This window comes from Myotis nattereri, assembly GCF_964212035.1.
Source record: "Myotis nattereri genome assembly, chromosome: 13".
In the NCBI taxonomy this organism is placed as follows: Eukaryota; Metazoa; Chordata; class Mammalia; order Chiroptera; family Vespertilionidae; genus Myotis; species Myotis nattereri.
The window spans coordinates 57,041,622-57,069,519 of NC_138088.1; the positions used below are offsets into that span (position 1 = coordinate 57,041,622).

General features: G+C 47.3%; 1 protein-coding gene across 1 annotated transcript in view; it reads left to right on the plus strand.

Moving 5' to 3' along the window:
* Window positions 1–223: 223 nt before the first annotated feature.
* The window catches only part of TCERG1L (transcription elongation regulator 1 like), a gene marked incomplete at its 3' end in the record, with an annotated part of 96,096 nt that continues 68,421 nt past the window's right edge, over window positions 224–27,898 (plus strand). The window contains exons 1-4 of the mRNA XM_081104939.1: window positions 224–505; window positions 2,542–2,688; window positions 3,545–3,725; window positions 22,885–23,070. Coding sequence (XP_080961065.1) covers window positions 245–505; window positions 2,542–2,688; window positions 3,545–3,725; window positions 22,885–23,070 — 775 coding nt within the window. The 5' untranslated portion in view covers window positions 224–244. The remainder of the gene's footprint in view (window positions 506–2,541; window positions 2,689–3,544; window positions 3,726–22,884; window positions 23,071–27,898) is intronic.

Genomic DNA, 27,898 nt, shown 5'->3' on the forward strand with positions numbered 1-27,898 from the left:
GCTGCGTGGCGGCCGCGCTCGGAGGGGAGGACGGTGGGCGGGAGGAGGGGCTCTCCGCGCGGGGCAGGGGCGGAGCGAGCGGCGGCGCCGCGGAACCAAGTGAGTTCGCTCCGGAGCCCGTGCTGTGGCCGGCCGCACCTCCGGCGCCCGCCCGCCGCCCCCGCCGCCGCCGCCCGCGCGGGGATGTAGGATGCTGGTGGGCGCCAGGCTCCAGCGGCGGCGGCGGCAGCCTCTCCTTTGGCCGATGAATGCAGACCCGCCGCCGCCGCCGCCCTGGGTTTGGATGGTCCCCGGCTCGACCGGGCTGCTCCGGCTGGGCGCTGGGGTCGCGCCCCCGCCCGTGCTGCTCGCAGCGGCCCAGCCCCCCGCCGCTCCGCTGCTCCCGGGGCTGCCCGGCTGGCAAGCCCCCGGCGAGCCTCTGCTGCCGCTGGTGCCGCTGCCCTCTGCGCCAGACCACGCCGCCGCCGCCGCCGCCGCGCACTACTACCCGCTGCTCCACGGGCAGGTAACGCGCCCCCGCCCCCGGTCTCGGGTTCTGGTCTCGGAGCGCCCCTGCCCGGGGCGCGGCTCTCGCTGGCCCGGGCGGCCCCGGCCTGGGGCTCGTGCTCTTCCGCCTGGTGGTCCAGGCTCCCCAACCAACAGCACCAGCCTGGCAGCCGTGCATCGGCCACAAAGTTCATGCCTTGCCGCCCCGCTCTGCCCCCCCGGCAGTCTTTCAGTCTTTCCCGCGGTCTCCCAGCCAAGCATTTTAGGGACCAGCACCCCAAGGCCTGAGCTGGGACCGAGGTGGCCACAACTTTCGCGGGGCCGGGGTCGCTGTCCAGAGAGCGGTGCTGAAGTCGCCGCCGCGGGAGCCGGCGTGGCAGCTGCGCAGCGTGGCCGGCTTATCGCAGAGAAGTTAATACTTTTACAGTCTCTGCCAGACTTGAAAAGCAGGCTGGGAATCAATAGCTATTTCTGATGCTGATCTGGTTGGGTTTTTTTTTTTTCTATGTGAAAATAGACTCAGGACAATGCTGAAGAGAATTCAAACCAATGGAAGCTGCAGGGAAACCCTGCCTTTAATACCGAGAAATGTTACCGGTGATAAACCGCCGCCCCCCACCCCCAAACTAGGTCCACCCGAGCCCGCCTCATTAGCTAGCTAGTGCCATACTGCACTTCGGAATACTTTGGCATTTAAAGCCTGGAATTAAAAAGGAAAAGTGACTGTACCTTTGATTAATGGTGCAACCGAGCAAGGCAGGCTGGTTTTGGCAAGATCCATTGTTTGCTATCTAACTATGCAGATGCGTTTAAATCAGGGGAAAACGCATTTTATTCCAAGGATAGTCTTCCTTAGCATATTCAAATAAGCGGTATGTTAGAATCCACCATTTAATTAATTTTATTCCTATGGTATCTTGTGAGCTTTCCTTAAAGATGTTGTTAAACTCCGCCCACACTGATCTTTAGACCTAATGATACATCACATATGCAGTCCTAGATATCTATTTTCATGTGCGATGCAGTTCATATTGGGTTTTATTGAATAAACGGTTGGTAGCTTTTTGGGGCATTTTCAGGGGATTGCTATATCAGAGTGCTACCACTAGAGGTATATAATGCCCAGGAACTACATTTTTTTTCTCCCCTCTATATAGAACACTGCATTTTTGGGGGGTGTAAATTTAAAAATATATTTTAAAAAATCGTCTTCTTCTTCTTTTAAATATTTTTGTGCTCCATGTTTTCTGTTCAGTGACAATATTTAGAACCAGAAGGACATTTTCACATAACAGGAAAATTAAAAAATGCTTCTCTGATCTTAAAAGAAGTCGATGTGGAAGCATTCCATATCACTGAGCCACGATTCTATCAGTTCTCTGCCCGTGGAGAGTCAGTTATTTTAACGAGGGAGACTGTCTCCCGGACGGCCTGCCCCTTTCGGTGTTTGCTCGTTGACTCTGTGCTTTGGGATCTCCGGTTATTGATGAGCTACCCTTATGTCTCCTTTGCCTTGGAATCTGTTTGCACTTGTGAGCCGTGGGCAACTTTCAGTCTTAACCCCTAAATGAGTTTTATTTTGAAAATATCATTTGTGTTTGTCTTTTAAAAAGGTAAGTCTAATTCATACAAAATGCTATACTGAAAGGACTCTCCTGACATACAGCTCTCTGCTTGCTTATGAAAAGAATTCACGAGTCATACAGGGAATACCCAGCATCTCCCCTTTCCATTGTGGTTCCTTCTATCTCAGGCAGAAACCCACTTCTTACCGGGTTCTCGTGGTTTTGTGCTTAGAAGTTCTTTCTCAGTATTGAAGAGTGCAGTGTGGGTAATGCTTTGTGATGGTTCTGATGGGAAACCTTATGCATTTTAAAAATGTGTGGGTGTTTTTTTTAAAACAGGAAAGAGGAGGTTTTTCTCATAATTAAATACATAGATTTTAAAATTCTCTTTAAAAAAATTAAAAAGCAGCTGCCCCAGTAGCTTATGGGACAAACTAGAGCTGATTGCTACGGGCTAACACGTATTCCCTTCTCTCTTCTTGGGTTTCAGTGGCTACTCGGTGGCCCTTCTCCGTCAATAGGACTGTCCCCCTCTTCCACTGTGGAGCTGGTGCCCATCTTCCCACATGTCTGCCCACCTGCTCTCCCCACTCCTGTTGGGAAAGGTTGGATAGACAAACGGATACCCAATTGTAAGGTAAAAATGCAAATAGTTTCATTGGATAAGTGGGATTCAGTTATGGAGTCGTTGGGTATTTCCATAACAACAGAAAGGTCTATTTGGAAGATGGGTTTTGTGTGTTTTCTCTTTGCTAATTGCACTAGACTGACCTTCTAGGTCTAAGTGTGTTTTCTCTTTGCTAATTGCACTAGACTGACCTTCTAGGTCTAAAGAGGAATCTTTTCAGAATAAGATCAGTCTGTTAAACACCAGCAGATTGGGGGGTGGTGGGTCGGAAGGGGAATGGTATTTTGTTTTAGCTTGATATATTTGGATTCCCTAGCACAATACAGAATTTTCCATTGGGAATCAGAATCTACTCTTGACAAGGTTCAGTTTTCAAATCTGTAACAATGGGTCAACAGACGGCCTCAAACATGATATCATTCAAGTATAAATTTTAAAAGTGAGCTTTTCTTGCAATGATTGCTTTAAGTATTCCTCCTTCTGGTGGTCTATTTTGGCGTTTGAATTCAAATGTACTAATTACACTTTGTTTGAAAACTAAAAAAAGGAAAGAAAAATTATGCGGTGGCTTGTCTATGCCACACAGCGGACCTCCTTGTGACGGTTCTTTAGTCTGTAAACGGGCTGCTGTGCTGAATTAATCAAGTCAATAGTTGAAGACCAGCGCAGACCATGGTAACTTCATGGTGATCGTTACTGGAGCCCCGTGGATCTTTAGGTTGGAGAAGAATGCTTTTATAGAGTCCTCACTGATAGACTCTCCAATATTTGATCAATGTAAGACAAGACAAATATTTTACAGTAGCCTTTAGTCTTTCTCATGTGCATGGTCTGAAATGCTACACTTGCTTTCTTTTTTGGACAGATCTTTTTAAATAATTCCTTTGCTCTGGACTCAACGTGGATATATCCCGAGGAATCAAGATTGTTCCATGGGTATGAAAAGCCTCATTTGTTGGCAAATCAAGTAGCTGTGTCTCTGTCCAGGCCAGCGCCTGCCTCCAGGCCCCTTCCCACAGTGGTGTTAGCACCTCAGCCTATACCAGGTTGGTGTCCAAATAGCCGCGCCAGTGTGCTTCCCCCCCCCCCTTTTTGTTCTAGCCGCAAGTGAGTGAGTTCTAGGTCTGAACACTGCATTTGTCATTTTAATGAAACAATGCTCTTAAATTCTTTCAATAACATATCATTTCTTTCCATTGGCAAGATTCCTTTTGATAACGAAATGGAGTTTGGGGTAACTTCACTGTGTTTGGGGGGCATGGAATTTGATTTAAGATGAAAAGATGGCAGAAGGGATTTTCCAGGACCATATTTTTGGTGCTTTATTTTTAGAATTGGACCACAGCTTCTGCTGGTCGCTCTTCACAGGGGCACCAAATGATCAGGACACTCATTACAAAATGTTTCTTGGGTGGGGTGAGGTGCCTGGTCTGCAGGACATGCGAGGTTTCTGTGGCCTCCCCTTGGGGGTGATGTTGGGCATATTTGGAAGATGGGTTTTGTTCTGTCTTTGCAGTCTTAGTGACCTGAAAGAACACTTGTCTTGGAATAAACTCCCTTGAAATAATCCCCGCATGAAAGATTGTATAATAAACCCATATAGTAACAGGAGAGTAAAATCGTCCTATGAATTTTTAAATTGATTTTTAAAATCACCTTAACATACGATCATATTATAAAAGCAAATGTTGCCCGTGCCAAAATTACCTTGCAACACCTTCCATTATGGAATATTTTATGACTTCAGAATTACATTAGCTTCCTGTAATTTCCTACCTACCACGCTTGTCTCAACGGGTGTCTCTAAAATTTAGTAATAAGGACATGCCCTGTGGCTAATGTGATGGTCGAGGAGATAGATCTGTGTGCTTCTCTGTTTGCCTACCTTACGTATTCTAATTTGCTATGGATCTTGTTTAGTAATAAGTCACAAAGAACAATTCCATTACTTGTTGTTTTTTTCATGGGTCTTAATGATTCTTGACTGAAACTTGCCTTCTCTCCTTGCCTTGTAAGTAGGCATTACCACGTTATTAAAATCCGCATGAGCAACATCCATACGTGCATTTATAAACATTTTTCACTGAGATGATTATGTTTCCTATTTCATATAATGATGATGAAAGGTGGTTAGGTTGCATGTGTTAACACAAGGATTCGTGGCTGCAGGTGGCTCTTTTGGTATAAGTAAGAAAAATATTTTCGTTTCCTAACGCATCAGCAATAGCTGTCACCCAAATAATTAGAAATTAAGTTTAAAAATAGGTAAGTTAGGCAAAATCTTTGCGGAAACTATCCATCTCTCAGCTCATCCTTGAGTATCATAGACATTTTTGCAGTGTACCTTAATCCTCTTCCTAGAACACTCATACTATGAACACACTAAATATCTCTTTAGTTGAAGAAGCTGTCGATGTAAGAAACGTCCAAACCTGTAGAGAATTTTTAATAAGAGTTTATTTGAGCGAAACTGATGGCAGCTGCCGGGAAGCAAGATCTCAAACACTCCTGAGATAATCGTTTTGCAGCTTCTTTTATGCATTTGAAATTAAGGAGGGAACCCAGGGAAGATTAGAGAAAGCAAGGCGGGGATCGGATTACAGAATAGTTAATAAGATTATGTACTCTTTTGAGGGTGGTAATTACTTTTGTTATTTCGAAGGTGTGCTAAGGTAGGTGCACAAGAACAATGAACAGGGCTGGCTTAAAACCGTTCACTGAAGAAGAGGGCAGCGAGGGGATCCATGATGGCGGAAAGAGATTTGACTTTGGGTGATGAGTGCACAGTGCAGTGGGCAGATGATGTGTTATTGAGTTGTATACTGAAACCTGTAGGGTTTTATTAACCACTGTCACCCCAAGACATTTAATAAAAAAGAAAAAAGAAGTTAGAGGCCTACAGTGTTACTACCCACCAAGACCTGCCCCGTTAGGAATGTATGGTCAGATCACTGTGTGAGGAGACTTTCTGTAGAACCCCTTTACCTCTCACAATTCCCCCTTTCGATTATAAATCAATCTGAAGGATGCATTGATGACCAACCTTAAGTTGGACAAGGTGGTCTCACAGGGCTAGGAAGGCTCAGTTCTAGGAAGGCTCCGTATTAATGTTGTCTTGTTGAAATGGTGGACCATTGGGGATGGGGCAATGCTCTTACCATGAGATGTGAGCCTGAACTTTTCCCCAAAAGGGAAGGGCAGGTAAACCGAAGGCTTTTGGGTCCTGTGGCTTTCACTCTGAAGAGCATTGGATCATTTCTGTCTTGTGAACTGTCATGGTTTGAGTTTTGTCTTCTGTCTCATTTTTTTTTTTCTTCTGTATTTGGTACCTCGTATGACATTTATATAAGCCATGAAAGAGAGTATTAAGTTATTTTATACATGTTCAGTCATCAGGAGCAGTCGAACTATCATGAAAAACCTCCAAAACAAGTATAACTATTATTAGGACTAATGTTCTTAGCAAACTGGTAAAGACAAGCAATTGTTTTCTGTGCTAATCATCAGTCTGTAGGTACACAGGCCTTGTCGATGTCTCGGGACAGCTGCCTAACTCTGATGTTGGCAGCTTCTGGTCCTCAAGGAGTCTCGGGTGACTGTTGTAGGCGGAGGCACGCAGCAGAGACAGGCTGGATGTTCATTCACGGTTAGGCACCTGACAAGTCCCTTCCAATGAAGGTGCAGAGTGTCTTTCATATTTGTCCTTTCCAATAAACAAAATCTCCAGGTAGCAATCAGTGAACTCTAAGTCTGTGTCTCCTGGGAGTTCCCTGTGAAAGGAAGTGGCTACCCATTTGACATTTTCTTGAAGTGACGTTATCACACCTTGATAATAGTTAAGATGGCTCCTTTGAATAATGCCAGCTCATAAGTTACTTCACCCAAGTCCATCTTAAAAGGAAATGGGGTTTGCCAGCGAGCCTGGGAAGGACCAAGCAGCTGTTTTGGGTTTCCAGTAACCCTGACTATTCATTTAATTGACAGCCATTATTCACCCATACAACATACCCTGGTAGTTTTCTATCCCTTATTGTACTATGATTTCCATGTAATTTAACATAAAAAAACAAAACTTGGAGGTATTCCAGGGGCTCTTCTAGCTGCAAAGTTATTCCTACATATATTGAGATTTTAACCCTTAAAATCTCAATGTCCAATGAAAACTAAGAAGTACACAACTAGCATTCTTTAGCTTGGCAAATTTGTGAAGATATTTTATAACCTCTAGAAGCATATTCCATTGACATCAGAGTCAGTTACTGACATGGACTTATTTTTATAAACTCGGGTAAAATATAAATATTTAATTAACGATTCAAAAGACATGTCTGTTCTTGAACCAACAAATTTAAAATAGCTTTTATTTAGTAAAAAATCAGTCTAAAGTTGTGAACTTGAAAAGCATTTGAGTTAGTTTCTATATTTCTGAGAATTTTAGAATACCCAATTCTTACCAGTGCTGGCCTTCCCGTTAATTTTAACAATAGCAGCAGAAGTTGAAAATTACCTTACATTTACAACATGCATACGTAGGCACATACAGACAAACAAACAGAAACATATCTTTTATCCATGAGAAAAACTAACATTAGTTTATGAAAGAACAGTTGGATCCACTTTTTGTATCGGAGGCATTTACAACTTATATCTTTCCTTGACAAGTCAAGTTCCAAATGATCATCCCCTTTTAACATAAGGACAGCCATTTTTAATACCTCAAAGAATTGGGTTGACACCTAACAACATCATTGGTTGATCTATTCATCTAAATCTTTCTTTTAACGCTTCGAGAGACCAATTAAATATGTTTTCCTAATTTTATAGTTTTTTATGGTGCGTACAAAAAGATTAATCTAGAAGTCACTTTAGAATTGATGGAAGGTTGACTGTCATGGGGCTTGTTGGCCTTGAAGGCATGATTTCCCATGTTAATTTTAGTGTGTGGGGGTTTTTTTTTTTTGTTTTTTTTTGAGATCCATAGAGTCTGAACAGACTTCTAGGGAAACCAGCCTTTATGTGCATGTCTCCACATGAGCCAGATGTGGTGGGTATCCCTGTAGGATTGCCTCACCCCCCAGAAGGCAACAGAGATTCTCAGATACCAGGAATACCCAGGGTGAGGGAGAGCTTCCTGGACTCCACCAGAACCATGATGTTTTCCAAGCTGGAACTCTCTTTCAAGGGGAACATCCTTTCATGATTTAAAAAAACAAATTGGGTCTGAAAGAAACATACACACCTCAACATAATGAAGGCCATAGATGACAAACCCACAGATGACATCATACTCAGTGGTGAAGGGTTGAAAGCGTTTCCCCTAAAATCAGGACAAGACACAATGCCCACGCTCAATACTCCTAGTCAGCATAGTATTGGAAGTCCTAGGTAACGCAGTCAGGCAAAAATGAAAGACATCCAATCAGAAAGGAAGAAGTGGAGTTGTCTTTATTTGCAGATGACATGATCTTATATACAGAAAATCCTAGAGACGACACCAAAACACAGTTGGAACTAGTCAACAAATTCAATAAAGTTGCAGGATACAGAATCAGTGTTCAGAAATCAGTTGAGTTTCTGTACAGTAACAATGAAATACCTGAAAAAGAAATAAAGAAACCACACCCATTCACAATAGCATCAAGAACAAGAAAATACTCAGGAATACATTTAACCAAGGAAGGAAAAGATCCAAGCAATGAAAACTACAAGATTTTGACAAAAGAAATGGAAGAAAACACAAACAAATGGAAAAATATCCTGTGCTCATGAGTCAGAAGAATTAATATTAAAACGTCCATTCTACCCAAAGCCATCTATAGATTCAATGCAATTCCTGTAAAAATTCCAGTGGCATTTTTCACAGAAATAGAAACAAGAATCCTAAGATATTTATGGAACCATAAATGACCCTGAGGAGCCAAAGCAATTCTGAGAAGTAACTAAGCCAGAGGCATCACACTTCCTTATTCAAACTATAATGCAAAGCTATAGTAATCAAAACAGCATGGTACTGGAATAAAAATAGACACATAGACCAATGGAAAAGAATATAGAGAGCCCAGAAGTAAATTCCTGTATACACAGTCAACTAATATTTGACAAGGGAGCCAAAAGCACTTAATGAGGAAAGGATAGTTTCTTTAATAATGATGTTGGGAAAACTGAATAACCACATGCAGAAAAATGAAATTAGACCCCTATCTTACACCGCTTATAAAAATTAACTTGAAATGAATGAAAGACTTAATCATAAGACCTGAAATCATCAAACTGCTAGAAGAAAACATAAAGAAAATCTCCTTGACACTGGTCTTGGCAACAATTCCTGGATACGGCACCAAAAACATAGGCAATAATAGCAAAAATGAACACGTGGGACTGCATCAAATTAAAAATCTTCTGCACAGCAAAGGAAACAATCAAGAAAATGAAAAGCAACCTAGGAAATTGGAGAAAATATTTTTAAATCATATATTTGATAAGGGGCTATTATCCTATATAATAAAAGCCTAATATGCAAATCGACCGAACAGCAGAACGACCAAGTGGTGGGGGCTGGAGCTGGCGAGTGGGTGGTGCCAGGCCAGCCAAGGTGGGTGCCAGTGGGCAGAGGGAGAAGACAGTGATCGGGGGGTGGTGGCCACCGGTGGTAGTGGAGGGGTGATCAAAGGGGTTGTCCCTGGATCATCCCGCAGGTCACCTCCCACAGAGGTGCGGGCCTAAGCTGTCAGTCGGACCTCCCCCGAGGCCTCCTGGTCTGCGAGAGGGCGCAGGCTGGTCTGAGGGATCCCCTTCCCCCAAGTGCATGAATTTTTGTGCACCAGGCCTCTAGTTCAAAAATATAAAGGACTCCTACAACTCAATAACAACCCCCTCAAACAAACAAAACAAACAATCTGATTAGAAATTGGGCAGAAAAACAAAACAGATACTTGCCCAAAGAAGACATACAGGTGGCCAACAGGTACAAGAAAAGATTCTCCATTATCACTAGTCATCAAGGCAATGCAAATCAAAGCCACAATGAGATATCACCTCACACCTGCTTGGATAACTATTATAAAAAAGATAAGTGATAACAAGAAGTTGGTGAGGATGTGGAGAAAAGGGAACCCCTGGGCATGATGGCTGGGAGGTACATTGGTTCAGTCATTATGGAAAACAGCATAGAAGTCTAAAAAATTAACAATAGAACCACCATATGATTCAGTGATACCACTTCTGGGCATGTATAGAAAGGAAATGAAAGCAGGATATTGAAGAGGTACCTGCATTTCCATGTTCATTACAGCATTGTTCACAGTAGCCAAGATGTGGGAGACAACATAAGTATCCATCTATAAATGAATGGATAAAGAAGACATAGTATATGTAATACAATTGGATATTATTCAGCCAGGAGATAGGAAGAAATCCTACCCTTTGGGACAACATGGATGGACCTTGAGGGCATAATACTAAATGAGAAAAGCCAGGCACAGAAAGACTAATACTGGGAGATCTCACTTATATGTGGAATCTAAAAAAGCCAAATCTAAAAAAGCAGAGACCAGACTGGTGGTTGCCAGGGCTGGGAGAAGCAGATGTGGGTAGATGTTGGTCAAAGGTACAAACTTGCTGTTGGAAGACGGATACGTTCTGGAGCACTAACGCACAGCCCGTGATTATAGTCAACAAGACGGAATCACCTACAACAAAGCTGCCCAGAGACTGGACCTCAAACGCTCTCACAAAAACACAAAACCCCAAACACCTCCAAAAAACAAGACAATTCTCAAATCAACTAGCTAAGCTTTCATCTTAAGAAACTAGAAAAGGAAGAGCTAACCTGTGAGAAGCCGAAGGGAGGAAATAGTGAAGATAAGAGCAGGAATCAAAGAGCCTAAAACTAGAAAAATAGAAAGAAAATCAATGACACCAAAAGTTCTATTTTTTTTTTTAAAGAATGATCAATACAGTCAACCCCCCCTGGCTACAGAGTATAAGAAAAAAGAGAGACAACACAGATTGCTGAAGTCATGATGAGCAAAAGGCATCACTATAGATTTAGTACTAGAAATTGAATAGGAAAACCATATAGAGTACTCCATAACAATGAATTTAACAGCCTGGAAGAAACAGGCGAATTCTCTTTAAGTCACCCCTACCTGTGCTTACTCAAGAAGAAACAGAAAGCATGGCTAGCACAAAAGCACTGAGCCAGTTCTGTCCTTCCAACAGCGAACACCAGGCCCTGACAGCCCCACTGCAGCCCTACCCAGTGTTTAAGGAGGAAAGAAGACCAAGTTTAAATAAACGGCTTCAGAAAATAAAAGCAGGAATAACATTTCGCAAGTTATTATTATTTTTTAGGTCAGCATCCCTCTGATATGAAAACCAAATAGATATTACCAAAAAGACAATTACAGGCCAAAATGCTTCATCAACATAAGTGCAAAAAAAATCCTCAACATAATATTAGTAATGTACACACCTCACAGCGCACCGTGAGCCAGTGGGGCTTTTTCGAGGAATGCGATGCTGGCCCAGCACTAGAAAATCAATGCCATTTACTTTACAGAAACAATGAAGAAGAAAAACAGCAGGATCGTTTCAACAGATGCGGAAAATACATTTGTCAAACTCAAAATCTATTCAGATATTAAAAAAACAAACAAAACAAACCTCTAATTCAACTCAGTATTAAAGGGGATGTCATCAGACTGACAAAGAACATCTATGAAAGACCCATAGCTGCAGTCGTATTTCATACCGAATGCCTGATGTTTTCTGAGATGGAGAACAGGACGAGGATTTGTACTCTCAGCACTCCTCTGCAAGCCTGTCCTGGAAGGCCTGCCCAGTGCAATAAGGAACAAGAAAAAAAAAAGTAGAATGAGGAGCCTGCATACAGATTGGGGAGGAAGAAACGGAACTGTCTCTATGTGCAGACAAAACGAGGCATGTAGACCACCCCTAAGAGTCTACGGAGAGCGGCTAGTGCCAACAGGTTGTTTATCAAGGTTGCAGGATACAAGGTCAATGCGACTATTCAATTGCAGCCCTGTATTGCTGCTGGTGAACAATTAGAAATGAAAATAAAATAGCAGTACATTAAAGCACCCAAAACATGAAATGTTTACAGATAAAGCTAACAAAATAGGTACCCAGAAAACTAGAAAACATTGATTAGAGAAATCAGACATTAATACATGGAGGGATATTTTGTGTTAATGGGCTGGAGGACTCAATAACGTTAAGATGTCACTTCCTTCCAGGTTGACCTATACGTTCCATGTAATCCTAAATAAAACCCCAGTTTCTTAGTGGCTGGCAAGCTAATTCTATAATTGGTATAGGAAGCCACAGGAAGTAGAGTAGCCACAACAGTTTTGAGAAAGAAAACTAAATGTGGAGGAAGCATAAATAAGTGATTTGAATGCTTGTGATAGAGCTATAAGAATGCGGGCCTTGTGGAATTGGCAAAAGGATAAGACCAAAGATCAATAGGAATAGTAATAGACCTTCCAGAAATAGGCACACACATACGTGGTCAATTGATTTTTGACAAAGGCATAAGGGCGATTCAATAGAGAAAAGCTTGACTTTCCATAAATGGTTTGGGGACTGGTCTTTAAAACAAAAAACAAACCTTGACCAATACCTTGTATCATATACAAAAATTAACTCGCAGTAGATGATAGGTGTGATTATAAAACCCCAAGCCCTAGAACTTCTGGGAAAAAAAACAAACAGCCCACACACATAAAAGAGAAATTTGTGATCTTGAATTAGGCAAAGGTTTCTGAGATATGACACCAAAAGCATGAGCCATAAAAGAAAACGCATGGATGGACTAGATTTCATCCATATGAAGTGCTGCCGCGCTTTGAAGTACTCGAATCAAATGGAAAGAAAAGCCAAATACTAAGAGAAAATACTTGCAAAGCGTATACCTAATAAATAATTGATATCCAGAATACACAAAGAACTCTCACAAGTCAAGAACAAGAAAACGAACAACCCAACAAAATGGGCAAAATGTGTTACCAGACGCGTCGCCAACAAAGACGTGTGGACAGCAAATGAGCGCAAAGATGCTCGCTGCCGTCGTCAGGGCCAGGCACACTGAGTCCGCCGTGAGGGCCCACACACCTCTCAGAGGGGCTGTAACTTCAACACGCAGGGAGCGGCCGGCCCTTTCAGAACCTGCTGGTGGGAATGCAGTCACTTTGGGGTGAGTGTGGGCATCTCTCACAGGCATACCCACATCCGATAACCAGTAATCTCATGCCTACACAGTCACCCAAGAAAAACAGATATGCCCACCCAGACACCTGTGCCCAGCGGCTTACAGAGGCTTTGTCTGTAAGCAATAAGACCCGGGAACAATGTAAATGTCCGTCACTTGGTGAGGGATGGACGATGACAGATACCGAGGCACGGCTTCTGGTACAAGCAGCCGGCGGTTGGACCCCGAAGCCGTGATGCTAGGTGAACCGATCCAGAAGCAAACATCCGTGTCATACTTGATGCCCTTTTCATGACTTAAGACCAGACGCAGATGGGTGGTTTCCAGGGTTAGGGTTTGGAGGAAGGTATTGACGATGGGGGGCTCGCGGGGAGAGGGTTAGGGGTTGTGGACAGGTATCTGACTGTGGTGGTGGTTACATGACTGCTTGTGTTTATTGAAATTCGGAGAACTGTGCACCTGAAAAGCGTAACTAGCTGAATGCAAATTTTACACCAGTGCACCCAACACTTGCTTTTTTAAAGAGACTTCAGAGACATACCCAGTGCTATGTGTGCAGTTTATCTGACCCTGGTTTGAAAGAGAAAGATGGGAAGACAGCTGGGGAAATCCAGACACTGACTATGTCGTGAATAATATTAAGGAATTATGTTAATCCTATCAATCTGTAGGTGTGACAGGTGTTCTGTGCTTACGCTTTTTAAAAGAACTCTTATACTTCAGAGTCGACTACTGCAACGTGAGGATAAGCTCAATCCACGCCGCGTGTGCTTGAATCCAGGCGTGTGGCTGGGGGGACATGCGTGTAATGAGGAAACATGCCCACCGCCAGCTGGTGACCAATCGTGGGGCTCATGGTGCTATTCTCCACTGCATTATTGCTGGAAGTTTCCATAATAGCGAAGAGAAAAAAAATAACGCCATGAAGCACACTTCAAAAAAATGACAGCGTGATAGTGGGGCTCTCACCTGCCTGCCACAGTGCAGGGAAAGTGAAAATTAAAGATGAACCCTAAAGAGACACCCGGCAGCCTTGAAGTTACAAGACTACCGGAAATAAAGGAACAAAACCAGTCAAGATGAGAAAACGAGACCTTTTATGTCAGAAGCAAACATGATGTGTGCCTGTTAGGAGTGATGAGTTGTGGGCAGTGGTTCTACCGAGCGAATCCAAAGCTCGAAATGGTGATGATGATGATGATGTGAACTATGGACGTGTGGGGACCAGCGTAAATTCACTTTCAAATCAAGGCAATAGAAGGTTAGAGAAAATTAAGGAAAACCCGAGGAAGCAAAAGATAAGAATAAAGGCAACCATTTATAGTTTTAAACACAAAAATAAATTCAATTGATGAAAAATGCTGTCCGCACTGATGGTTATAAAAACAGAAATACATGAACTGGAGACATCTTTTCTCAGTATTAGTCATTTTTAAATGATTAGGTTAGCTATTTCCTGGGAGGTGCTCAACTTGGTTCAAGATGGACACCTGCATAAATGCCCACAGGACTCCTGCCTCCTCTGACCCGACTTCTGCTCGGACACCTCCTTCTCCCCTGCCCCTTAGCCCGAGTCCCCTCTGAGCCTGACACTTCTCAAGCTTCCCCAGTAAAGTCTCCCAAACTCCAAGGAGAACCCTCTAATAACAATAGTTTGTTCAGAACATAGAAAATGGTGACATGCTAATATAGATTATAGAAATCATTGACCCATTTTACCAATGTTTTTTAGAAAATAGAAAACAAACAGAAACTAGTAAATTATATGGTCAGATTTCAGTTGTAAGGGGAGCTGTAAGAATCCTAAAAGTATTATTGAAAATGTAACAGTCTGGTAACGGTAACACCTGCCAGGACTCGGTGGAGCGTTGCAGAAATTGTATAAAAATAAGAAAAGCATGGCAATGACATCATATATGTGGGTTTAATAAGAAAAAATACATTCTTTCATTAGGCTACTAGAGGCCCAGTGCACAAAATTCATGCACTGTGTGTGTGTGGGGGGGTGGGGGGCGGGTCCCTCAACCCAGCCTGTGCCCTCTCACAGTCCAGGAGCCCTTGCAGGTTGTCTGACTGACGGCTTAGGCCTGCTCCTGTTAGTCAGACACCTTCCGTCAGTTGGACATCCTTAGCGCTGTCACGGAGCCGGGAGAGGCTCCCACCACCACCGCTTTGCTCGCCAGATGTGAGCCCAGCTTCTGGCTGAGCGGCGCTCCCCCCGTGGGAGCACATTGACCACCAGGGGGCAGCTCCTGCATTGAATGTCTGCTCCTTGGTGGTCAGTGCGCATCACAGCAACCCTCGTTCTGCCGTTCGGTCAGTTTGCATATTAGCCTTTTATTATATAGGATAGGAAGATATATGACTTGATAAAATGCAATAGCCATTTAGGAAAATCAGAAAACTAAAGACCAAAGTGTAATCCCTCAACATGATACATAAAATGTATCCAAAATCTGCTACATTACATGGCAAACACCATTGGTGTTTCCATGATAATCACTCACTATTTACCTTTTACTTTGATCATTTTGGGCCCATGCAATAGCAAATGAAAGACAAGTAGGAAATGCCACTTGAAGTTTATAAACTTTTATATTTTGAAAACTCACGATATTCAACTTTATAACTCTCAGAACTTACAGAACAGTTTGGCAAAATGGATGATAAAATACAAACGTACAAAAGACAGCAGATTTTCTGCATGATAACAGTTACTTAGATGTTGCAATGGGGAGGATACCGTCTTCATTTGGGACGGACAATCATAAAGTACCTGGGCACAACTGTCAGGGCATGTAGATAAATGGCTCATAACCTTCACTTATGTATGAACCTTAAACAGAGAAACTAAGAATTTGTGGAATTATTTTCAACTAGATGGACTTGGGTAGAAAAGTGGAACATTGTTAGATATCAATGATTTTAAAATTACGTTATGGATGTAGCACAATGCTAATTATGTTACTTTTTGAAAAAAATTAAAAATCCTGATCATGGAATATACACCTGAGATGAACAAATGTAGGGTGCCTCCCAAAATGTATACACACACTCTGAATAATTAGAAAGGAAATATTTATTAAAACACATTTAATTTTCAAAATTGAGCTGTCAGCTGTTAAAGTGTATACATTTTTTGGGGGGACACCCTGTATATATATATTTTTAAAAATCTGTAAGAGGGATTTAACTTATTCTAAAGTTACATCAGTTTTTAAAATGTGGTACTGATGTACTAATCTACATATAGATTAATGTAATAAGTTTTAAAAGAATTGTTATGGAGGACAATGTTCTAATACCATAATAAAAAAATAGACACAAAGAGATGACTCACAGCATTATTATAAACTATTATTTGTAATTCTGATTATCATGCAAGATGTGGTTTACTCACAGGTAATTCAGGAAATGCAAATTTAAACCAGCAAATACAACATTTTCCTATTAAATTGGCGCAGGTTTTCAAAAACAGTGGCTCTCCTCCGTGTTTGCAGTGGAGAACAGTGTTCATCCTTCCACAACGATTAGCAGTGGTGTGTTTTGAGTCATGCGATTGGACTTTCAGATCCTTTAAGATGTTAACATCATTTCACTTCGTGAATCTATGTATATGGCCGGTTACAGAAAGAGCACGTGACAACTTATAATCCCAAGAAGAACATTAAATCTTCAGTGTCCTTGACTAGGTAATTGCCAAGCGAATTGTGAAACATGGCGATTTAAAATACCTCCAACTTTTAATAAAATCGCATTTGGAAGATAATTTAGACAAAAGCAAATGCTTTTATTTTATTTTAGTAAATGTTTAAAAGCAGGGGACAAACCGTTTGAACCGGATGATCCGAATTCTTGGAGCACCAGACACACGCTCACACTCATGCACGCGCACACGGACAACACACAGAGGAGACCCATCAAGATGTTAACCGTGGCTATTTCTGGTTTCTGTGTGCCGGGGTGAGGGGTTCTTTTATTTCCAACTCTATAACATCTTTTATTTCCTTTGCTGCTGTTGTTGTTGTTAATCCTCACACAGAGGATATTTTCCCATTGACTTTCAGACAGAGTGGAAGGCAGGGGGAGAGACACACAGAGAGAGAAACATCGATGTGAGAGAGACACATGGATCGGCTGCCTCCTGATGCGCCCCAGCCAGGGCCAGGGATCCAGCCTGCAACCGGGGTACATGCCCTTGACCAGAATGGAACCTGGGACCCTTCAGTCTGCGGGCCGGCACTCTATCCACTGAGCCAAACCGGCAAGGGCTTTTTTCCCATATTTAACGTGCAGGTATTACTTTTATAGTCAGACGAAAGCCATAGGATACATGGAAGTGCTTCTCTCTTCCTCATGCCATTGAAAATGAGGGTGTTACCTGCTGCTGGGGCTCATCCGCCTGAGACACCCACAGAGGAGATAATGGAGCCGGCCCACCTGTCCCACAAGGGCCCCGCCCTGTGCGGGTGATGCGGGTGTATCTTTAACCACGCGTCAGGTCAAGGGCAGCGTCCTTGAAGGATCAGTGTCCAGAAGAGCCTGGGGAAGAGGTCTCTCACTGCTCCTTGCAAACATGCCCTGTGGATCCATGGGTTCCAGCAGAGGTGGCAGCACGCAGCCTCCCAGACAGCGAGTGTCCCCACAGAGCGCCCATCCCGAGTGCAGCGGTCTGTCCCCACCGAAGACTGTGTGTCCGGGTGCTGGTGATGCGGAGAGAGCCAGAAGTCAAGTGTCACCGAAGCCAGTCAGCCCTGGTCTGGAACCAGTCGGCTCCCCGGAACCCATCCTGTGACGTCGCCCTCAAACGGGGCGCCTGGTACCCGGAGATCTGGAGTCATAGGCTGCACAGAGAAGTCTTTGGGAACCCCCAACATTGCTTAGCGCGTTGGGGGAGACACGCTGCTTGTCTGTGATGGAAAAGCAGACATCTTAGCAGAAGATGCAGCTGTGTTTGAGTCTCAGAGCTGCCCGGAGGCCCTCGGGGCCTTTCAGGCTGGTGGGGGTCAGCCTGGGCTCGGCCCTGTGGTCTGTGATATGTCGGCGCTTAATTCCGGTTCCAGAGAAAACTACGGGGGGATCCCAGAGGCGCCGGAAATCGGGCCATCTGGGAGAAGTCAGAAAATGCCGCACATGGAAAACGCTTACTCAGCCTCCCCCAGCAAGTGGCTTAAAATTCTGCTTTGAGAGAAGGATTTTGATGCCAGTGTGCCCTGGTTCAAAATGGTCCTGCCACTCGCCAGCTGTGTGCTAGCTGTGGGCACTTGAGTGCATCACATCAGTGGCATCTTCCATGCTGGCGGTACCCACCTGCTCTCACAGATAATCCCCACAAGACGCTGCTCCTGACAGGAGGGAGGCGGCTAACCCCCCCCAAAAGAACCGGGTGAGGAGCTCCCCGGTGATGCCTTATATTTTGTCTGTATCACACGTACCTCAAGGCGCCATTTGTATGAAAATTGGTTGTGTCTCCAGACCCAGTGGTAAATTATTCAGGCATCAACTAAAATTGAGAGACTGCCTAGATAATGAAAAACTTAAATGAGGGCTGTGTTTACCAACACAACTTATATCATTTTAAAAAATGAGGAATTTATGGCTGGTGATCTTTTTCCCCCCCTTGAATTTATGGGTGACGTTCCACAACGTAATGAATCAATTCCACGCAAGGTGGCAGTTCTAAGTCACAGATGTGATACCGATTCTTTATACTAGTGCCGAGATGGGGCCAGGAAATGACAAAGAAGATGTTGGAATTCCATAAAAGCGGACTTAGGAAATTAGGGCTATCGCCTCACTTTCATCTCATTGGAAGTTTCCAGATGTTGGAAAGCAGCAGTCTCTAGAGGAGACACGACGTGAACCACATGTAGAATTTAAAATGTTCTGGTACTCATATTTCAAAAGGTATAACAAGCCAGGCTGCCGTGGCTCAGTGGTTGAGCATTGACCTATAAACCAGGAGGTCATGGTTCGATTCCCAGCCAGGGCACATGCCCAGGTTGTGGGCTTGAATCCCAGTGTGGGGCGTGCAGGAGGCAGCCGATCAATGATTCTCTTTCATCGTTGATGTTTCTCTCCCTCTCTCTCTCTCTCTCTCTCTCTCTCTCTCTCTCTCTCTCTATCTCTCTCTATCTCTCTATCTCTCTATCTCCCTCTCTGAAATCAATAAAAAATATTTTTTAAAAAGACATAACAAAACAGGTGAAATTCATTTTTAGTCATTTATTTAGCCCAATATCCAGACCATTATCACTTCACCATGTCATCAATATAAAATTATTAATGAGACATTTACCCTTTCTTTGGTTTTGCTCTTGAAACCCAGTGTGTGTTACACCCAGAACACATCCCAGTGCCATGAGCCACAGGTCAGGGCTCAGTAGCCACATGTGGCCAATCTCTCCCGGGTGGGACAGGGTAGCACGAGAAGCTAAGTTTATCTGTGGGGCTCTCAACAATCTCTCTGTGAGTGTATTTTAGAGAAACCGCTCAACCAGGAGTTTAAATAAGCATTTCAAAGAAATGTACTCAGTGCCCATTCTGTGAGCACATTGAATTCAAATGTGACCTCTCTCTGGCCAAGGTCTTATAAGAGCCCGCCTGCCCTGCCCCCATCCCCGCCCCCTCCGTGTTGCTGAGGCCAGTGGAGGTTTCAGTAAGTGAGCGTGCCAGCCGCTGGCAGAGGCTCCATGCATAGGGCCCAGGTGGGTGCCAAGGCGAGTCCTCCAGATGCCTGGGTGGCCAGGTGTCTGGGCGGGGGTGGCGGCGGGGGGGCCTGCAGGGCCTGGGGTCAGACACAGCGTCCTGGTGCTGGCATGGTCCCAGGGCCTGCCTGGTGCTGGCATGGTCCCCGGGCCTGCCTGAAGTTCCTTAACCCTCCCCGGATTGTTGTCTTTGGCAGCAGACAGGTACGCGTGGCTGTCAGGAGGTTCCTCGGGACAAAATGTGCCGACACAGCTCTTTGCAAGTTTGGCCCTGGAGGAGGTAGATGGTGACGATAAACAAAAGGGCAGCGCAGGCCCAGCGCGGAGCTCGCCTCCCCAGGCCGCCGCCAAGGGAAGCACACGGTTAATCACTGTTTTGCTTAAAACATTGATTTTTTATAAGTAATCCTTATGGGATAGCATCTCTGGCGTATCTCTTAGCTGGCTTAGCAGTTTTCTTATTTTCTCTCTGGCTGGACCTCTCTTATCTCACTGTTATTTACCCAACTCAGGGATTCTCTGCCGTCCTCTGGGGAAAGCGAGTTATGCTAATTATTTATCCTTCGGCACAATTTATTGAGTGCCTGCTCCTCTTCCAAGAGTCAGCTCAAGAGGCTCTGGGGGGTGGGGGTGGGGACGGCTGGCATCCCAGGGTGCCCTTGCGCCTGGGTGGCTCCGTGGACAGCTCGTACCTGCAGCGTTTATCTGTTTGCATCGCCCTTCCTGCGGCATCATCGTCTTTCCGGCCGAGCCTGTGCAGACGGGTGAGCAGAGGTGCTAGCGAGATGCCTGACCGTGGCGGGGCGCAGGAAAACACCAGGCCCCCTGTTTCATCTTGCACACCCAGCAGCGGAAGTTCTTTGGCTCCCTCCTCCCAGCGCACACTCTGCCCCCCACCAGGTGCCCGTGTCTGAGCGCAGGGCGCTCCTGTGCTGGCGGTGGGAGCGAGGCTCTGCTCCCCACGGGGACCTGTGCTAATGTCAGCACTCCTCGCCCCTGGCCGAGGCCTGGGGCCTCCTCCCCGCCCCCCCCCCCCATTCAGAAAAGAATGTTGTCGCTATTGGTTATTGACTTTCTGTCTCCACTGATAAGAGTCGATTTGGGGAACTCACTGGAGTGAGTTGGTAACCAAATGAATTCAAAACAAGCCCCAAACTATCTTTCCACGTGTTTGTTTTTAAACAGGCAGATCAGTTTGCTTCCTAATTTTCCTTTTCAGTGGACACATCATTTCTGACAGCAAAATCGTCACCTGGGAATAGAAATGTCCCCACACTTCCATTTACAAAGCAGCTTTTGCCTTAGCATCCGTTCCTTCAGAGCACGGCGAGTGTATCCTTCCCGGGTAAACCTCTGTGTGAACAGGAAGTGACGTCATGCCCGGAATCCCTGGGCAGCAGCCCGGAGTCATCGGGTTTGGTGGTTCCCGTTGGGCCACAGCAGCGGACCTGTCCCTGAGCCGGGCAGGCATGTGGGTGAATCCCCGGGAAAACACCTGCAGAGGAAGAGCACCCCTGCGGGAGCCGGAGGGCGAGGCAGGTGGGAGCAGACGCGTTTGAGTGGGGCTTTCACAACATCACGGCATCGGCTGACGCACGCGTGTCTCAATGCTGGCGTGGCTGTGCAGGTCACGGTTGCTGATAATGGACGGCACCTAGTGTGGTGGGCTGGTTAGGTGGACGCGGCCAGTTTGTGTGGCGGGTCCCTGGCTCGGGAGACGGGGCTCTGACTCATAGCTGGACCCGGGGAGGCCCTTGGATGAGAAGGGAAGTGTATTTTGTATCACCTCACGGTAAGGGCTTCCCGACAACCCACTGAAAGCTGAAACCCACCTTCCGATTCTCCGTCCTCTCCCTGCCCCAGTTTCTCCGCGGTGCCAGCGGCCTTCATATAAAGCAAACCAACAAGCAGAGCATAGCCTGTGTGCGCTCCCCTCCGGGCAGGTGTGCTCCTGAAGGCGGGCTTTTGTGGGCTGCGCTCTGTCCCCGGGAGCTAAACGTGCGTGGCATCAAGCCAGCCCATGAGGCACCGTTGGCCGAAGGGCAGGCTGTGTGGGCAGAGGTGGTTTTGTGATCTGCTTTGCTCACTGAGCACATCGCAGCCGTCCCTGCTCACCGAGTGTCCTCCCCACACCGTGCCGGCTGCTGCCGTCTCACTGAGTGGACGCACATGCAGCGGTGTGCCTTTCGCTGATATTTCTAGTTTCTCGCTAAAAACCTCTGTCTTAAGGCATCAGGCACGTGGATGAATTACAGGAAGGGAAATGCCAGGTTAAAAGTTGTGAACTGTGTTAAGATTTTTTTTTTCCATTGCACAATTAATTTTATTGTCCTTGGAGAATGATAGCTCAATTTATTGCTAACAGGTATTATGGAATTTTTATTTATTTATTTATAGTTTAGGTCATGCTTTCTTTTCTTTTTTTAAATTTTATTTTTATTGTCTAAAGTTTTACATATATCTCCTTTTTCCCTGCTTGAACCCCCCTGCCCCACCCCGCCAGCCATTCCCACCCCGGGCAAGCCCCCACTGCCCCAATGTCTGTGTCCGTTGATTATGTTAATATGCATGCATACAAGTCCTGTGGTTGGAAACACATTTCCAGATTGCTTTCCAGAGCTGAGCAAACGAGGCTTCCACCATCAATATAAGCTGGTGCCTACAAAGTGTTTTTCAGAAACCAGTTATTCCAGGCACTGAGGGTCCCTTTTTTATTTTTTTTTAAGCTTTACAGAGAAAGCAGAGAAGAAGTCGGCTTTCGCATTCTCCTATGATGCCGAATAATCCAAGCTGGATCTGTATTTGCAGCCCGACCCCTCACAAGTAGCTGCCAGGCCTAGAGGGGTGGGGCCTCCCCACGGTGGTGGCCAGTTGGGTGGCGGCCACGTGCCCAGGGCCCTCTCTGCCCCCAGCACAGCTCCCCTCTCCACTCCCCACCCCCCATGCTGCTTGTGCTGGTCCCTGGGCCCCCTCAGCTCCTGCTCCCAGCATCACCTCTGACTTTGCACGGCCCTGCATCCTGGCCCCTTCTCCGAGGAGCTGGTGACGGTCCGCGTGGCGGCTTGCGACCATCGCAGAGCTGTGTGCTCTGTCACCTGGACATCTGAGAACGCATCACGTTAGCTCTGGGGCAGTGGCACAGTGTCCACTCCCAAGAAAGGGGGCTGGCTCACTCTTGTGTTCTGTGCTCGTGTGTTGCATCATGAAATGGCATCTGTCTCCCGTGGCCCTGGTGTCCCCTGCTGACCTCCTGTCCCTCTCCCGCAGGTGGTTGCCACAACAGCCTTAAGCCCGTGGGCAGCAGCCCCGCCATCGCCATCGCCGCCGCTGCCGCAGCCATGGTCTCCGTGGACGCTGAGGGACTTGGGGGCCCGTCCCCCTCCAGCGCGCAGCCCTGCCACTTCCTGACGCTGGCACCCATCAAGATACCCCTGCGGACTGTCCCCTTCCCTGGTAAGCGAGAGCACGGCCTTCAGAGCTTTGAGTCGGTTCCAGAATCCATGGTAAGGAGCATGAGGTGGGACCAGCCACCCGCAGGCGCCTGGCTCCCTGGGTCCATGAGCCGTGGGGCAGCCAGGCTGGCCAGGGGTGGGGCGGGGCAGGCGGTATACAGGTTTGCTCATCACCCGTCTACACAAAGGGACTCGGGTCCACTCAACAAGGCTGTGTTAACTCAACCCGGGCATTTTCTGCCACAGGGCAAAGCTCCCGGTTTCTGTTTGAGAAACGCCACGGCCCTTGCTAACTCATTAGGGGAGGGGACACGTAGGGAACAGGGCACGGCACCGAGAAGTTTGAGATTTTCTTACCAGAACACGAAGGGAAGCAGAGGCAGCGTGCCAGAAGGCAGCCAAGCATCTCAGTCAACACAACACGAAACGTACTCCGTGGGTCTAGTATGGACTCTCGGCGCCTGGGAGCCCAGCTGGCCTGCAGCTGGGCCTGTTCCGAGCACAGGGTTGGGGTCTGACCACTGCGGCAGGAGCTCTGTGGAAGCCCGCCGGAGCCTGTGGGCATGCCTGACGGCCAGGGTGGCCACAAAGGTGTTGAGTCCGGGCGCCGTGGGGGGGAGGGGGGGAAGGGCCGGAACCTCTTCTGAAAAGTCTTCAGGTGGCTCAGGGGGCAGGCATCCTGGTGTCCTGCACGGTGCCCGATGCCCGATGCCTGCGGGGGGTTCAGGAGGGAAGTGGGAGACCCAGTCCTGATGGGTGGCGACTCCGTTGTCCACACGTGTTCACAGTGTACATGGGCGTCTGTGGACTGTGACCACGACGTCATGTGACCAAGCCGTCCAGTGAACGCACGGTGAGGTCCCTTCCTTACACGTAGCAAAAGCCACGTCTCCTGGGCGAGTGCTCTTTGATTTTAGCTTTCTGTGTGATTCGATAAGACAAACGGAAATTCTACAGAGTTCTAATATTTTTTTAAAATATATTTTATTGATTTTTTACAGAGAGGAAGGGAGAGGGATAGAGAGTTAGAAACATCGATGAGAGAGAAACATCGACCAGCTGCCTCCTGCACACTCCCTACTGGGGATGTGCCCGCAACCAAGGTACATGCCCTTGACCGGAATCGAACCTGGGACCCTTCAGTCCGCAGGCCGACGCTCTACCCACTGAGCCAGACCGGCTAGGGCCTGCAGAGTTCTAATATTAATTGTGCCCTGGAGATAATGCTAGAATTCTTTTTAAAAATATATATTTTTATTGATTTCAGAGAGGAAGGGAGAAGGAGAGAGAGATAGAAACATCAATGATGAGAGACAATCATGGATCGGCTGCCTTCTGCACACCTCCTACTGGGGATCGAGCCCACAACCCAGGCCTGTGCCGTGACTGGGAATCGAATCATGACCACCTGGTTCATAGGTCGATGCTCACCCACTGAGCCACACCGGCTGGGCTAGAATTCTAGTACTAGTATCATTAGTTGCTTGGTTATCAGCAATAACAAATATCACTTAGATTGTTACCTGTATGAGTTCTAGGTAGAAAGGGAGATAGCCTGGCTGTCTCCAGTGTGGGGAGTGCTGCTTTGCTCACCTGGTTGCTGGTAACTCTAACATGGCCTTCTCAACACGGGCTCCGGCTTCCATCTTTCTCTGCCGGGCTGATAAGTTAGCTGGTCAACAGAACATCATACTCTCCAGAACAAAATCTTACGTCTATTTCGGCATGTTACTGAGCATGCATTTGGGGTGTGACGGGGAAATGAGTAAACCACAGAGATAATCTCTTGAGTGGAACATAATTTACAGCCGTGTCAAGATTTTGGTTCAGATCCATCAATCCATTGGCGCTTATTAAGGACGACTTACTGTGTTTCAAGGAAGTTACTCTTAGAACCGAACACCATGGCACCAGGAGTCGCTTCATTCCTGGGCCTCTCATGGGATTTATAAAGCAGAGCTCATCAGGCATCTCTCCGCGCTGCATTTTGTAAGGCTCTGTAATCACATTTGCCATAATGTGCCTTCGGGAAGAAACCAGACAGGCCTCGGCTTTGTCTCGTAGATAACCGCCCAGACGCTGCCAAAGAGATGTGGGGGGGGGGGGGGGGGTGAGAGGCGGGCTCAGGCGGCTTCTAGAATGGCCTTCACAGTATTGGCCTTGGTCTAGTTCCTGGAAACTTGGCTTTACTGAGGAGGCACCTGGGTGAAGCTGAAATGCAGGCTGGAGGCTGGGTCTGGACCAAGGACCCCAGCCAGGGGTTGATCCCGGGGCTCTGGGGCCCATCCCCAGCATCAGGGGTGTCAGGTGCCCCCAGTGGGGGGTCTTTGGGCTATGTGACTTCCGAATAGTGTTTTCCTGGCTCTCTCCTCCTGGCCTCAGCGGGAGGTGTGCCAGTGAGACTGGCCAGGGTCCCGGTGACCACCTTTACACAACATCCCTTGAGAGCCAGGGCTTGAGGGCCACAGAGGGACCGAGGGGTGTCTGTCAGGGCTGCTTCGAGCCGTCAGCTGCCCCACAAACGAGGTTCTGTGAGACTGAAGAGCTGACTTTCCTGGTGAACATTCTCCGTGGGGTCCAGCCGCCTGCTGGGCAATCCCTGCCGCCCTGAATGTAGGTGCCTGTGGTGGTGGGGGGGGGTGGGGGTGGGGGGAGGAAGCGAGGGCGGCATTGCTAGCACAGCAGAGCTCATAGACCACGGCCGTGCAGCTCTCTGTGGGGTTTGCTCCGCATTCAAGCTGATCTTATAAAAGCAGGTGAACTTTAATGTTGCTGCAATGAGTAATCCTTTCACACTTAGACGATCACTCCCATTTTATCCAATGAGCTGGGTAACCTCGGGAGTCCCCACGGCACAGCTTTATGGTTCTCAGCCGGGGTGGGGGTGTTCCCCCCGGGGCACATTTGGCAATGGCTGGGGACATTTGGGGGGGGGGTTGCTATTGGCATGTAATTCTAGTGGATAGAGACCAGTGGTTCCGCCCCACATTCTACAACCCCCAGGACAGCCCCTTGTGGTGAAGAGCTATCTGGCCCCAAATGTTAGCAGTGCCTGTTGGGAAACGGCGATGTGTATTCTAGAACTCCACGTAGATGGTGGAAACCCGTATTGGGGTGTGGACGGTCTGCCCTCATCGGGAGCGTCAGTGACCCAGTAAGTGAAGGGCTTGGAAGGAAGTAGGCGGGGAGCTGGGAAGGCCAGCCATGTTACGCTAACATTACATGCCTGTAGCGTGACTTAGAGTCCAAAGAGGGTACATGTTGAAAGAACCCATGGCCCGTTCCAGTCTCCCATCAGCGGTGCTTCCTCTGCCCGAGTGGCCGGCACCTGCAGCCAAGTTCACCCCTGCGGTTGCTCTTCTCAGGGACCGTGCTTTCCTGGCCTCCTGCTCACCTCAGCCTGTTCACACCTGTCCCTGCCCTAGGCTGTCAGCCATCTGCTGGCGGGCTGCCCCGGGCACCGGGTCGCGCTCACACGGTGGCTCCACGCGTGACTCCACGGCAGCTTCCCCAGCTCCCATGACCACTCTCCACTTTGTACATCAGCAGGTTGTGTAACCTATTCGACTTCACAGAATTTCCCTTTTTTTTTAATTCCTCACCCGAGCATATGTTTTTATTGGCTGAGAGAGGCAAAGAGAGAGAGAGAAACATCAATGTGAGAGAGACACATCGATCAGCCAGCTCCTGTACGCACCCAGACCGGGGATAGAACCTGCACCCTGGTGTGTGCCTTGACAGGGACTGACCCCATGACCTTCCAGTACACGGGACAGTGCTCAACCCACTGAGCACACTGGCCAGGGCCACAGAATTTCGAATGCTCCCTCTCACAGGTCTGCTCCTGTCTGAGGGGCAGTAGCAAGAGGCGGGCACAGCAGGGTTACCTGCAGGTGTGGGCAGTGACGGGGGAGCTGGCCGATGGGGGATGGTGGCAGCGGGCACCTCCCCTCCCTTCTCCTCAAGCAGGTCTCAGCGACACAGCCTTCCCCATTTCTGACCGTTCCCTTAAGCCTTAGCACTTCGGTGCAAGCACAGACACTTTCGGGGTGAAACGTATCTGGCACCCTGTGCATTTCCTGGTGTGTGAGGAGGAGGTGAAGTTTACCGAGGGGAGAAAGACAGTCCTGCAGGAGGGTTTGTCGCAGAGCAGGGCCCGCTGTCCCCCTCTCTGGGTGGGTCCTCAGACTCGTCACGTTTTTGTTGTTGTTGTTAAAAAAAAAGGGAAGAGAATATTTTCCCATTGATTTTTAGGGAGAGTGGAAGGGAGGGGGAGAGACAGGCAGAAACATCGATGTGAGAGAGACACGTCGATTGGTTGCCTCTTGTACACACCCCAACCAGGGCTGGGATTGAGCCTGCAGCTGAGGCAGGTGCCCTTGACCGTAATGGAACCCAAGACCCTTCAGTCTGCAGGCTGACGCTCTACCCCTTGATCCGCTAGGGCCAGACCCGCGTCTTGAGTGTCCACAGGCGTCCTGGCCCAGGTGCCAGGTGGGTGCCGCCTGCGGGAGGCGATGACGTCGCCGAGGTGAGCCTCGGGGTAAGAGTGATGGTAATTATTTTTAACTCTCTGCCCACCATTCCGTCAGCGTCCAGGAGAGAAAGGGAGGAGGTGGGGGGAGTGGAGGCCACGGTGGAGTCATTACCAGGCAGCACAGCACAGCGAGGAGGCAGAGCCATCTGCCCGGGGAGCCGCTCGCCACCTGTCCTCAGCTCCAGGGCGAGTGAGTGGGTGGCTGTAACTTCCTGTCCCGCCACCGAGCAGCTGGGCGTGACTGTGCTTCCCCCTCTCAGGAACTCACCCACTGAGCCACCGCGTCAGGAAG